The following is a 13,529-nucleotide window of genomic DNA, read 5'->3' as shown; positions in this document are numbered from 1 at the left end:
CCTATAAATGTTACCCCAAATTGTCTTGGATTAAAGAGATGTCTGAGGGCATAATTGATGGACTATACCAATTTAGATATGTCTTTTAAGGTAGAAAATGCTTTTATTTAGAATGAATAAAATTGCTTCTGGAAGACTTGATAAAATGCATAGCATAGCATTACCATTCTTTCTTTGACAACAGCCATAAGAGATAGGTATTATCCCCATTTTACAGATAAGGAAGTGGACCCAAGAGGTAAGTGGCTTGCCTAGAGTCAGGACTTAAGATTCCTGTCTTCCTGAATCCAAGCCCAGCACTCTAACCACTCTGTATCCCCTTGTGTACTGAGAATTGCCATTAGGATTTTAGGAATCCTACTTTAGGAGCATTACAATTTACCCTTACCAATTAATCATAAGCTAATGGCTTAACAATTACCTAAAGTGAAAACATAGAACAACTATGCAGTGACTTGGAACCACTGTATCTCTGCCTCTTAACTGTTTCAAAAGGTAGAGACACCAACTTTGCACCGAGAAGGCTCTTTATAAATTAGTTATTAGCAGGAAAGTAACAGCAGAGTTCATCAGACTAATACAGGCATACTTAATAGCATTTCATGGTGATATTAGAACATTTTGTGTTTCTCAAATGGAACTTTATTTTGTTATTACAAATAACACAGTCCTCTGACCTTTGCCTCACTTGCTAATAAGACTTCTATAGATGGAGCCAAATAAATAACTTAGAGGTCCCAGAAGTAAGTTTTTGGCTTAATACAAATGTTTTCTCTAAATGAGTGGCTAATCTCTCAAATCAATGGGAGGCACATCGTCTATGTTAATAATCACAGTCAATGAGAAATTAGATGGTTTTGGCCTAGATATTATTCAAGAGAGTTACCATCCTACAAATTTCCCTATTTCTATTGAAAGCACCATCCTAGTGTTAGCCTTGACTCCTTACTCTTCTTCCACCCACATATCCATCCTGTCTCCTCTTTATTCAAGTAGCTACCTACCTAGTCCAGGCCTTTGTCACCTCTTGCCTGGATTATTACAATAGCCTCCTTATTGGCCTCCCTTCTTTGCCTCTCTCCCCTTCCAAATCCGTTTTCATAAAGCCCTGACCAAGTCACTACAGTGACTCCCTCTCAACTCTAGGAGCAAATGTAAAATCCTCTCTTTGGCTTTTAAATTGATTTGCAGCCTGGCCCCTTTCTGCCTTTCCAGAGCTCTTTTACTTTAAAAATTTCCCTCTACACACTGACCTGGTGGCACTGGCTTTCTCAGCTCTGCCTTTTTACCAACCCTCATGCCTAGAACACTTTCCCTCCTCACCTCTGCCTTCTGCCTTTCTTCACAGTCTAGTTCAAGTTTCAAAACTTGAAAGGATAAGGCACTTTCTGGTTTTCTTCCAAGAAGTTTTAAAAATACTGCTGCTGATGTTTTAATCGTCGCAGCAACCCCGTGAGGTAGACAAGGCACATGGATTTATAGATGAAGCTAAGGGATGTTCTTTGTTTTTTCCAAGGTCATATGGCTATTAAATAACGAGTAAAACTCCAAAGAGGATAGTTATCAAGGTCAAAGATTGGATAGAGTGCCTGGTCTGGAGTCTGGAGGAGCCAAGGTCAAATCCAGCCTCATATACTTAGTGGCTGTGTGACTGTGTGCAAGTCACTTCTGTTTGCCTCGGTTTCCCCAAATGTAAAATAGGGGAAATAATGGCCCCAACCTCTCCCCATCCCCCAGGTTGTTGTAAGGATCAAATGAAATAACTGTAAAGCGCTTAGCACAGTACCTGGTACATAGTAGGTACTATATAAATGTTAGCTATTATTAGAACAATTGTACCTGACATCTTCCTAGAAAAACATCTTAGTCTAGTGAGTTGGGAGGTGGAGGAAATCTAGAGCAAAAATTCCCTTCTACCTATTGCCTGCAACACCATAACCTCTTAGAACCCCTATACCTAAGGATTATTGCTTCCTCTGCTCCCACCCATCCATCCCCAATTATATATTGAACTGAACTATCAGAAAGTCAACCTGTGTGTGGCAATGTTAAATTGAAAGGAAAATGGATGGCCAAATTAGAAGCTCAGTTAATTTGAGGTATGGATTTTTTTACACCTAAATTTTATATTCATGAGTTTAAAATAATTTCTATTTTTTGATCTTCATATTTGATTTAGTAATTTGCCTTAGTCATTTTTCATAAGATTGTACAATTTTTTTCAACCATTCTCCAATTATTGAACACAAGAGTTGGTACCAGTTTTTTTCTACTAAAAATTACTATATATATAATTTTTTTATAGTGATAAGGTTTTTTTTTTTCCTTTCAATAACTTTCTTGGGCCATAGTCATAGTAATGGTATCACTGGGGTCAAAAGATAAATTAAAAGGGGCGGCCAGGCAGCACAGCGAGTAAGAGCACAGGCTCCAGTGTCAGGATGACCTGGATCAAATCCCGGCCTCAGATACTCAGCACCACACCCAGAAATAACTGGCCGTGTAACCTTGAGCAAGTTACTTAACCCCGATTGCTTTAAAAAAAAAAAAGATAAATAAAATTCTGTAGCTCTTTTTTTCTTTTTTGCTATATTGCTTCCTAAAAAAGTTGTACCAGTTTACAGCTGTACCAGCTACCTAATAGTGTGCCTGTTTCTCCATAGCCCCACCGACTTTGAATTTTTTTAAAACCATTGCCAATTTAATGGGTATAAGATGGTGTCTTGGAGGATTTGTAAGATTAAATAGCCTATTTCAACCAAATCAGATTGACATATTTCAAAAATTGGTTTATGCTGCTGACTATTTTCAGGCAGCTAGGTGGTGCAGCACCTGCTCTGGAATCAAGAGAACCAGAGTTCAAATGTGGCCTCAGACACCTACTAGCTGTGTGACCTTGGGCAAGTGTTTCACAGATAACATACAGGAGGGTACTGGAGGCTTCAGTCTCCAACATTTTAACAGGTCCACTCTTGATCTGGACAGACAGAAGACAGCTTCAGAGGGGCGAATAATCAGCTTTATTCTAGTCTAGTCTTCTGAGAGGGTCGTGGGAAAACCAACTCGTAGAGCATTTCCTAATCACTCTTCTTGCAGGGCCTAGCAAGAAGGGAGGGCAACTATCCCTACTTCTTGATAGGGTCAATAGAGGCGTGTACACCTTTTGCATCTCCCTAAATCCCCTCAAGCCTCAATGGGGGGTGGTTGAGGCACACACAGATTTCCCTATGGGTTCCCCATGGTTTTTTCCCCCTGTGGGTTCCCCACTCACTGACCAGTGCCCATCTGCTTTATGGGGCAACAGACAAAGAAGGCATCTTGCCAACATTAAGCTCACAGGTTAACTTTAACAATATCATCAGTCTGCACAAGCATAGTAAATAATACATTATGTCACCCCTTATCCCACAGCACAGCCTCAGTAGAAATATCTGTCACTACAATTCTGTGAACTACTAGCTAGAATCCTTGGGGCTGTTCTGGGAGTTATTATCTAACATTCTTATGGCCATGGATCCTGAGAAACTAACTCTAAGAAGAATAACAAAATCCTCCTTACGTATAGCAAGTCGTTTAAACCTATTTGCCTTAGTTCCTCATCTGTAAAAAAAAAAAAAGAAAGAAAGATCTGGAGAAGGAAATGGCAAACCACACCAATATCTCTGCCCCAACAAAAAAATCCCAAATGGGGTCACAGAGTGGGACACCATTGATACAACCCACTAGCAACAACTATTTTCATCTCTCTTTATTCCTAGCTGGGAAAGGGGGAAGAGAGAGAGACTAGTTTCCTATTCATAGATAGTTCAGATGAAAACAGTATTCCTACCACCTTTAGAAGAAATTATGGCTCTTACAGGCAAATTAATCTTTCTGTGAACTCTGCTAAATGATGTGTTTCAGGGACTTCCACCAGTTGAATTCCTTCAAAACCATATCCAGTTAATGAACCTGGATTCAAATCCCATTTCTGTCACTCTGTTTTCTTATTTGTAAAATGAGGGAGCTGTACATGTACTTCTTAAGGTCCCTTCCAGCTATAAATCTATGATCTATGAACAAATAATTTGTTTGTCTCCCTATAGTCTTAAAACATACTGTACTTGGTTTTGTGGCAGGGTGATTGACAGAGACTCATATCAATAGACAACTGTTATTTTTCCTTCTTTAGCACGGCACTAGATATTAGCCTCCCCTGTCTTCTCCCACCAAAAGAGCTAGAAATAGTCCATGACCTTTTTAAGGAAAGTTTTGTAAGTAGGCTGTGTTATCTGAATATGTTATCTCAAGTACTATGTAATCAGAAGGCTTGATCTCCATTTCATGATCATGCCTCAGAGCTTTACTATACCTTAAGTTTAAATTATCTTCAAACTTTTTTTTAATTATTCATCTAATTTTATCTACTCTGCCTACAGATAAAATGCCCAAGGTTTACTAAGTCATAAATATGTTATTACCAACTCCTCCTTCAAAAAATAATGGTCTTCATACATATATGAAAATAAAAATAACTTTCTATACTGCTAGTCTGCCATAAATCTTCAGATGGTCTTTGGTCTTTTTCACTTAGTACGGTATATATGATCAATAACTACTATAGACTTTATTTTGAACTTTAACATTGTCTTATACTAATGGAGCACTTTATGAAAGAAACAGACAGTACTGACCAATTCCATTCAGTTCAGGATTCACTTTTTTTAATGGTCAGATTTCACTGTTTGCACTAAGAAGAACAATACTGTTCAATTTTAAAGCATTGTGTCAGCGATTGTTGTGCCTTAGAATTCATTGATTGGTTTGAGACTAGTGCCTAGAGCATTTGAATGCCTAGTTACTTCCCTTCCTTCCCCCTCCAACTCCAGATTCCCTGCATGAATTTACATTTGTGATGGATTCATTTCCTTAAGCCATCTGGTGGCTCTCCCCTGTAACTGCAGCATCAAGCCAGAGCACAGGAATAAATTTTGGTCTATGCCTTGGACTATGTAAGATTCATTGTTTTCTTATGGTCTGTCATCATCTTGTGTCTTGTGATGATGTGATATATGCATAATAATGTCAGCATTCAAGGAAATGGCCTTTTTTTCACTTATTATTTCAAAAATAATAAAATATTATTTTAGTATTAAGTAGGGTGTGGCAACATAAATAATATGAATGATGCAAAAGAATAGAGAACTGCTCTCACAGCAAAGAAAACCTGGATTCGTCTCCCACTTCTAACTCATACCAGTTAGGTGTAGCTCATAAGCCCTCATTGTTGTGTGTACCTTGAGTAGCCAGCAGGAAGACACAATTAATTCAAGAAAAGACACAATTCAACAGCATAATAAGGAAGGCAACAACAAAACCTTTCCCCCAGAATCCTAGGGCACAGTTCCCCACAAATGCACATATATAGCATCAGATGGAAGGGCAAACATACATAAGGAACAGACATGGAAAGGTACTTGCTGAGGACACTTATGGCCTGGACACATATATGGAGGGGCACACATATGGAACACAAGTAACCACAAAACATGCAAAAAGGGTTAACTCATGCCTTGTGCTGTAAAGTGCTGGTGTCTCTTAATGATGTCATCTTCCCGTTGACAGTGGAAGGCCAATTCTGCTCCACTGACCCCAGTAGGACACTGCTTTGCTGGATGCTACTATGATGGGCACATGTCTGCCTTCCCAGGGAAAAGCAGGTGCTACTATGCTCACTTAAGGCCTATAGCAGGTGTTTTTCTCCTTTTTTTTCTCTAGTTCTATTTAGACCCAAGAACCCTTACCACTATAACCAACAGACAGCTTCTGTTTCCTCAGAGTCTAGCTACCAAGGCCTTTCATCTCCCTTGCAAAATATTCTCAACCCAGGTACCAAACTCTTTAGAACAAAGAACAGTCATCCCAGGGAACACTTAATCTTTTCTTTGGGCTCTTCTCCCTAGTCTAGGGCTTTTCTTTTAATGCTCAATAAACATTTATTAAATTGAATCATCATGTGTATATATATATATATATATATATATATATATATATATATATATATATAATTAGAAAAATGATGGCATCTTCCTCAGTGGGTGTGACAGTATAAGTGGTAAAATGTAGTGATTCCATCAGATAAATATTCTGTAACATCAACTAACCTGTTGACAAGAAATATACTTGAACTGGTAAAGCCTGAGGTATTAGTGACTAAATGAATAGGGAAAAGCAGCCCCTCCAAATTGTCTAAAACTTGTTACTGATATGTGCATTGCTGTCTTGCTCTTTGTGTTTGATAGGTGACTGTGCAGGTTGAAAACCTCTTCTCCAAATCGAGTATCAATAGAATGCTACATAGTACCAACTATTATGTGGTGACACAAAGGACAAATTGTTGGGTCTGGAATCAGGAAGACTTGAAATCAAATCCTACCTCAGACACTTATTTAGCTGTGTGACCCTGGACAGGTCACAACCTCTGTGTCAGTTTCCTGAAATGTAAAATGGAGATAATCACAGCACCAGCCTCACAGGATTATTGTGAGGATCAAATGAGATAATAATTGTAAATTAGCATAATTGGTGCTATATAAGTGCTTATTTCTTACCCTCTGTCACTGAAACTGGGTTCCACCCAGATAACATTATGGCCTCAGCCAGGCTTTCCAGTTCTCATTATATCTTTTCTCGTATGCCCACAATTCACAGATGCTGTGGAAGAGGGAAAATAGAATTGAAATACTTGCTACTCCTAGACCAAGGGGTGGGGAACCTTCAGCCTCAAGGCCACATGTGGCCTTCTAGGTCCTTGGGTGCGGTCTTTTGACTGAGTCCAAGTTTTACGGAACAAATCATTGTATTAAGGGGATTTCTTCTGTGAAATTTGGATTCAGTCAAAGGGCTGTACTTGAGGACCTAGAGGGCCACATGTGGCCACAGGTTCCCCATCCCTGTCCTAGACCCTTCCTTTATTGCCATGACTTAGAAAGCTCTCTTACTTAGATATGTGCCATATTCAAATTTGTCACCCTCTAGATCCTCATAGCAGTTTATCCACTAAGACATTTTCCTTCCTCTCTCAACAAGTTCAATGTCTGGAGGCACAGTCTTCCACTTTACTCCAATTCCTGCCCTCCTGTTATGAGACTCTAACTTATATACATACTGTCGTTCCCTCTGTTGATCTAACCTCTGGTTTCCCAGTCAACTTAATTCCCATGTACTGCTCCTCCATTCCCTATCTGTTCATAGAGCTGGTCATTCCTTTGATCTTACCATCATCCACACATGTTATGCTTCCATAACCAAGAACTCAGTACTTCCTTTTTCTGATCAAAATGTTCTTATCATTTCATTTGCCTTTTATCCTATTTTATCCTTGTACCTATGCTATCCTTATACCTATTCTTTGTCCTAACCGTGATCTACAGCTATTCACTACCACTCAGTTCTTTCTCATGCTGACACCCTTTCTCTCTTCCTTTCCTCATCTTGACTCCTTAGTGAAACAGTTAAACTCTTGATGACCTTGTTCTTTATTCCATCACTGCTCTGTTTTACCAAACCCCAATGCTAAACTATCCCACTATCCTACTCCTTTATTTCTAACTCACATGCTGCTGACCTTAGTTAACTGAAGAAAGTTGTAGATTGTTATCCAGTCTGGACTGGATGGTCCTCACTTCAGCAAGGATTTTATTCTTTCAAAATGACACTGTATCCCATTCAACACAGTAGCTATTCCTGACCTTCCCTTATCTCAGAACTCTTTCTCTTCCACACTTTCAGGTTAGTGGTCCCTTCATACTTTACTGAGAAAAAAGAAATGATCTACTAGGAGCTGCCTCTCCTCTCTTCCTTGCCTTTTAAACCCATGACTTCATCCATTACTATTTTGTTCTTGAATGTTTGATGAAAAGGTTGCCTTTTTTTCTTTATAAAGACCAGCCTCTCTATGTATACGCTTGATCCTATCTCCTCCCATTTACTTTAGCAAATTACCTCCGCTCATTCACATTCTCTCACAAATTTTCAGTTTCTGTCTACTGGCTTCTTCCCTGATGCCTACAAATCCAACCAAGTCTCCCTTTGCTTTCAAATTCTTACTTTTCATACCACATAGTATCCTATATCTCTCTCAACTAACAAAAAAAGTCATTTATGGAGGCAGAGTCAAGGTAGTAAAATGGAAGGAAGCATTTTTGCCTTGTTTGCCTAACATACCTCCTTCACAACAACCTAGAAAACATGCCAGCCTGAATTCTGATCAAGAAAGCCAAGAAAAAGCCATTTTCTAGCCCTGGGCAGCTTAGGGAGATGCAAAGAGAGCTATAGATACTAGGAAGGTGGGAGGAATGGCCAGTTTTGCAACAACAAGGAGCATTCCAACATCCAGGGATAAAAAGAGAACTGAGACAGAGTACCAGAAAAGGAAGCATGGGACACAAAGAGATCGCTGGGGATCCTTGAACTAGCTCTGAGTGCAGAAACAGGTGCCATCTGGCAACTCAGTCACCCATTCCTCAGGTTTGAGTCATGGATCCAGGCCAGAGAAGAGCACTTATAAGCAAGCATGGCCCCATGTATATACTGAGCAAGAAACAAGTTCTCGAAATGTAGCTATATGGCTCTGAGCCCAAGAGCAAAGCAGTGACTCAGTTTTGACTTTAGCTTAGCACGTAAGCCTACAGTGTAATAATCAGGGCAAGAGTCCCGGACCAAAGGGCAGATAGTAGTTCAGTTGCTCTGAACCTGCAGAGTCTCCCAGGGTGCTAACAATGCAATATTGAATCCATCAGCAGTCTACTGAAACTCACAGCATACAAGCCAACAGACCCAGATCTGGGTCAGAAACTTAGAAAGTTCAGATTAAGAGGGCAATGAACAGTCCTCTCCGTAAATCACACTACTTTGGGTGCACTGAAAACTTACAGGTGCCCAGACAGCAGAAGGACATAAAAGGACAGAGATTCAGGTCAGACATTGTCCCCCAAAATACAAAACCTATCACTAACATAAAATCCAAATTCAAGAAGTAGGCTGGGGGCAGCTAGGTGGCACAGTGAATAGAGCACCAACCCTGGAGTCAGGAGGACCTGAGCTTAGATCTGGCCTCAGACACTTAACACTTACTAGCTCTGTGACCTTGGGCAAGTCACTTAATCCCAATTACCCTGCCTTCCCCTTCAAAAAAAAAAAAGCTTTGTAATGAAGTAAAGATGAGTTATCTGTTAACCACTCAACAATTTTTTAAGTAGACTTACAAAATGAGAGGAGAAAAAAAACCCCAATAGTAAAGAACTATTATGGTGAGAGAAAGGATCAAAATAAACACAGAAGACAGAGACCTGAAAGTACCTATAAACAAAGGCTCAAAGAAAAATGCAGATTGGATACAAGTCCAATAAGAATTCCTATTAGAGTTAAAGAAAGAGGTTGTTGTTTTTTTTTAATGACTTATAAAAAAGATTAAAAAAAAGAAAGTGTAAGACAGAAGCTGCAACTGGAGAAGGTGACCACAGAAGCTTGAAGAAGATTAGATCATCCTAGAAGACCAGAACTGCAAACTCACCAAGGAGAAGCAATTCCTGGAGGATAGAATATCGGAGTTCATGACCAACCTCATGGGAGAGGAGAAGTCCAAAAGCCTGGCTAAGCTAAAGAACAAGTATGAGGCCATGATTTCCTTGACAAAGAACTCCCACGAAGAAAGGAGAAACAGAAGCAAGACCTAGAGAAGACCTGACAGAAACTGGAGGGAGACTACAGACTTGAATGGCCAGATAGCAGAGATGAAGCTGTAGATCACAGAGCTCAAAATGCAGCTCTCCGAGAAGGAAGAGGAGCTCCAAGCCAGAGTGGAGGAGGAAGTGGCTCAAAAGAACCTTGGCCCTGAAAAAGATCCATGAACTGGAATCCCAGATCTTTGAGCTTCAGAAGGATTTGGAGAGGGGTGAGCCAAGAGTATGAAGAGAAGGCTGCAGGTTACGACAAACTGGAGAAGATGAAGACATGGTTTCATCAGATCTGGACAACCTTCTCATCTGCCTGGTTGTCTCCAACCTGGAGAAGAAGCAGAAGAGGTTTGACCAGCTCCTACTAGAGGAAAAGACCATCTTGACCAAGTATGCTGAGGAGTACAACCAAGCCAAGGTCAAGGTGCAGGAGAAGGAGATGAAGGCCTTGTCTCTGGCCCAGGGCCTGGAGGAAGGCATCAAGCAGAAGGCTGAGGTGGAATGACTCAAGAAAGAATTCCATGCTGAGATGAAGGACCTGATGAGCTCCAGGGGCAGTGCCAGCAAGAGTGTCCATGAGCTGGAAATGGGCCCTGGAGTAGCAGGTGTTGAGTAGATGAAGACCCAGCTGGAGGAGTTGGAAGATGAGCTCCAGGTGCCTGAGAATGCCAAACTGGGACTTGAAGTGAATTTGAAGGCACTCAAGGCCCATTTTGAACAGTATCTCCAGGGCCATGATAAAAAGAGTAAGGCAAAGAAGCAGCTGATCCAACAGGTCCAGGAGATGGAGTCTGAGCTAGAGAACAAGTGGAAACAGAAAGACTTGAAGGCCCACATCCACTCAGCCAACAGGAGCTCAGATGAGGTCATAAAGCAGATGAGCAAACTGCAGGCCCAAATGACAGATTTTATACAGGATGCTCGGACTTCCCAAAAGGCCTAGTCCAAGGATAATGAGAAGAAGTTTAAGAATATGGAGGGAGAGATGTTTCAGCTCCAGGAGGAACTAGCAGCTGCAGAGCATGCTAAGTGTCAGGCCCAGCAAGAAAGAGGTGAGCTGGCAGATGAGATGGTGTAATGGTAGTTTGAAGACCCCTTTTTGTATTGGCAAATAAGCAGGTACTTAGCTTTTAGTAACTAATCAAACCTCTGTGAAAGAAACAGAAGGTATGAACCCCTGTTCCTGACATAACAGGAAGGGCTTGGCTGAAACAGGAAGCTAATGTTGTGTGTATATAAGAAGAGCCCCAGAGAGGCACAGTCAGAATTTCTTGGAGCACTGTGGAGGCAGAAGCAGCTGCCAGGAGCAGGCTGAAGAGGAGCCCAGGAACCCCCAGGCTGGATAAGGTGATTCTCATTTTTTTTAACAAGCTGCAGAAGACTGAGGAAGCATGACCAGGATGCAGGGACTTTGTGACTTGGTTGAGCCCGGAATTCCTTGGAGAAGAAATTGTGAAGGATTTGAGATGGACTGGACCCTGTGAACTTCAGTATGGAGCAGGACCTACCCAGAGAGCTGGACAAGGAACTTAGAGCTGTCTGCCATTGAACCCAGGTGACAGTCTGGAGAATCCAGGTAGAATCTGGGACCATGGAAGGGGATCCAGGGAATATGAGAACTGGCCCCAAGTCAAGATGAAAAGACATCTCTGTGGGTACTGAGTAATGATGAAATTATAGTTTACTAGTGACCCAGGGGTGGAGGGTTTGTTTATTTTCTAATGATTGAACTTAGTGATTAATGATACTTAGTAATTGATTGCTGAATAAATGACTGATTGAGTTAATCTAGTGTGCCCCATGAGTGGAAGACTTCGACTATTGTACTTTGAGATGATTGTTCTTTGTTCTAAATATTGTGAACACTTTGGTGAAAACTATGTGGCCATTTTAATAAGCTGTTGTGAATACTATGTTGTGATTTTCTGTGATAAGTTATAATATTGTAAATGCTATACTTTGATTTTCTGTGAATGTTTTGCTTTGATTTGTTATGGAATAAATAGTGTTCACTATACTGTGTAATCAGAACCTTAAAAGCTGTTCACAGTAGCATTCTTCTGGAAAGCTGCTCGTGCATGGCATTACAAATGGCCAATAGCAGTTGCAAAGAAGCCCTGCCCCTAGAGGAGAAGCAGCACCTAGATGCCTATGTTGCTCAAATGGAGAAGGAGCAGAGCAACACAGCTCATCAGTGACTGGCCCGAGAAAGCCAACCTCCAGACTGACCAGATCAACATTGACCTGAACATGGAATACAGCCATGGCCAGAGGGATAATATGTGCCAACACCTGGAGTTGCATAACGAGGAGCTTAAGGTAAAGCTGCAGGAGATGGAGAGCATAGTCAAGTCCAAGTACAAAGCATCCATCACCACCCTGGAGGGCAAGATTGCCCAGCTTAAGGAGCAGCTGGGCAACAAGACCATGGAACACCAGGTGGCCTGCAAGCAGGTGCAGTGTGCTGATGAAAGTCCTTACTCCTGGACCCCAGGCTACCTGAGCTGGAATCATGCCTCCCACTCTCCCACACCCTTCTCCTTCAGTCTGCTGTGACAGTGACACCCCCCACCCCTCCTGTTCTTCCCCATTGTATGTCTTGGTGCAGGCACTCAGCTATCTCTCTGCTCGTCTCCTCCTCCCCTGAATCACATACCAAAGAGCCCAGGCTTGGGGCCTGTGAGCTGGGAGAGGCCTGACACAGTAGGATCAGAGAGCCAGGCCAGCTCTCCTCATGCCGCACAAGGGCCAGTCCCAAGTATTGGGAGAGAGGGAGGGAAGGGAAGATGTTTTGTTTTGTTTTTTTCCATCTATTTTTCTTCAAATTAGAGTTTTGATAGGGAGAACTGTAGGAAAGTCCCTGACACTCCCACTCCTCTACCCAACCCCTTCTCTGCTGTTAGCAATCATATTGGGTGACCTCACAGTTCTGCCTGGCCCCAGGAGTCTCAGACCAGACTGGGCCCCTGCCCAGTAAGGAGAAGGGGATGTGGGATGGAATCAAGATGGAGAAAACAAGAGGGAAAAGATGGAATAGGAACAACTGCCAAAATTTTCAGTCCCCTTCCTTGTTCAAGTGCAATGACTATGCTACTATACTGACCCCCTAACCCTCTGAACACACCAGCTTAGGGTGCTCCATCCCTCTTCTATCTGGCAGGGCCCCACAGAGACAGGGGCTAGGTGGAGGTGGCCCACAGCTTCCCTGTGCCTTTTTGTGGTAACTCTTGGGTACCAAATATATTTCATGGTTCAAGGATTCCTCCCACAGAACCTGGCTGCAACAGGGCTGGAGAAAGAAAGGCCAGAGATCCATCCTACCCACTTTCCTACCAAGTCTTCCTGCCAGGGCAGCTAGGTACCACAGTGAATAGAGAACTGGCCCTGGAGTCAGGAGGACCTGAGTTCAAATCCAGCCTCAGACACTTAACACTAGCCATGTGACCTTGGGCAAGTCACTTAACCCCAATTGCCCTCCAAAAAAAATCCTTACTGCCCCCCTCAAAGGAAGAGGGGAGCTTGTTCTGCACCCCTGACTGATTCCAGTTTAAAAGCTCTTAGTCTTCACAGGCTTGTGTGTCTCTCAAGAATAAAGGTCTTAACTCTGCCTTCCCACTGAGACTGTTTCTAGGGAGCAGTTTGTTTTCTTCACCACATATATTGTTTGCCAGACTTCTCTGTATTCTTAACTGTATGGTATGTGCTGCATTACTCAGACTTACCTACCTATGAGCAAAGAAAACTTTGAATTAAATGTATATATGTGTGTGTTTATACATTTATATACATATACATACATATCACACACACACA

The 13,529-nt window shown here is 41.8% G+C and overlaps 1 protein-coding gene and 1 pseudogene across 1 annotated transcript in view; one reads left to right on the top strand and one right to left on the bottom strand.

The window, feature by feature from the left end:
- MSRA (methionine sulfoxide reductase A) overlaps positions 1–7,216 on the bottom strand; it is a 280,483-nt gene extending 273,267 nt beyond the window's left edge. Inside the window, exon 1 of the mRNA XM_069075967.1 lies at positions 7,148–7,216. Within this exon, the coding sequence (XP_068932068.1) occupies positions 7,148–7,216 (69 nt within the window). The remainder of the gene's footprint in view (positions 1–7,147) is intronic.
- Positions 7,217–8,861: 1,645 nt separating this feature from the next.
- LOC138152190 (myosin-9 pseudogene) lies at positions 8,862–12,272 on the top strand (annotated as a pseudogene).
- Positions 12,273–13,529: the final 1,257 nt, after the last annotated feature.

This window comes from Petaurus breviceps, unplaced genomic scaffold (genome assembly GCF_028583685.1).
Source record: "Petaurus breviceps papuanus isolate PSGF00001 unplaced genomic scaffold, PetGlider_PUasm1.0 90919, whole genome shotgun sequence".
NCBI lineage: Eukaryota > Metazoa > Chordata > Mammalia > Diprotodontia > Petauridae > Petaurus > Petaurus breviceps.
This window is presented reverse-complemented; position numbering and strand designations above follow the sequence as displayed.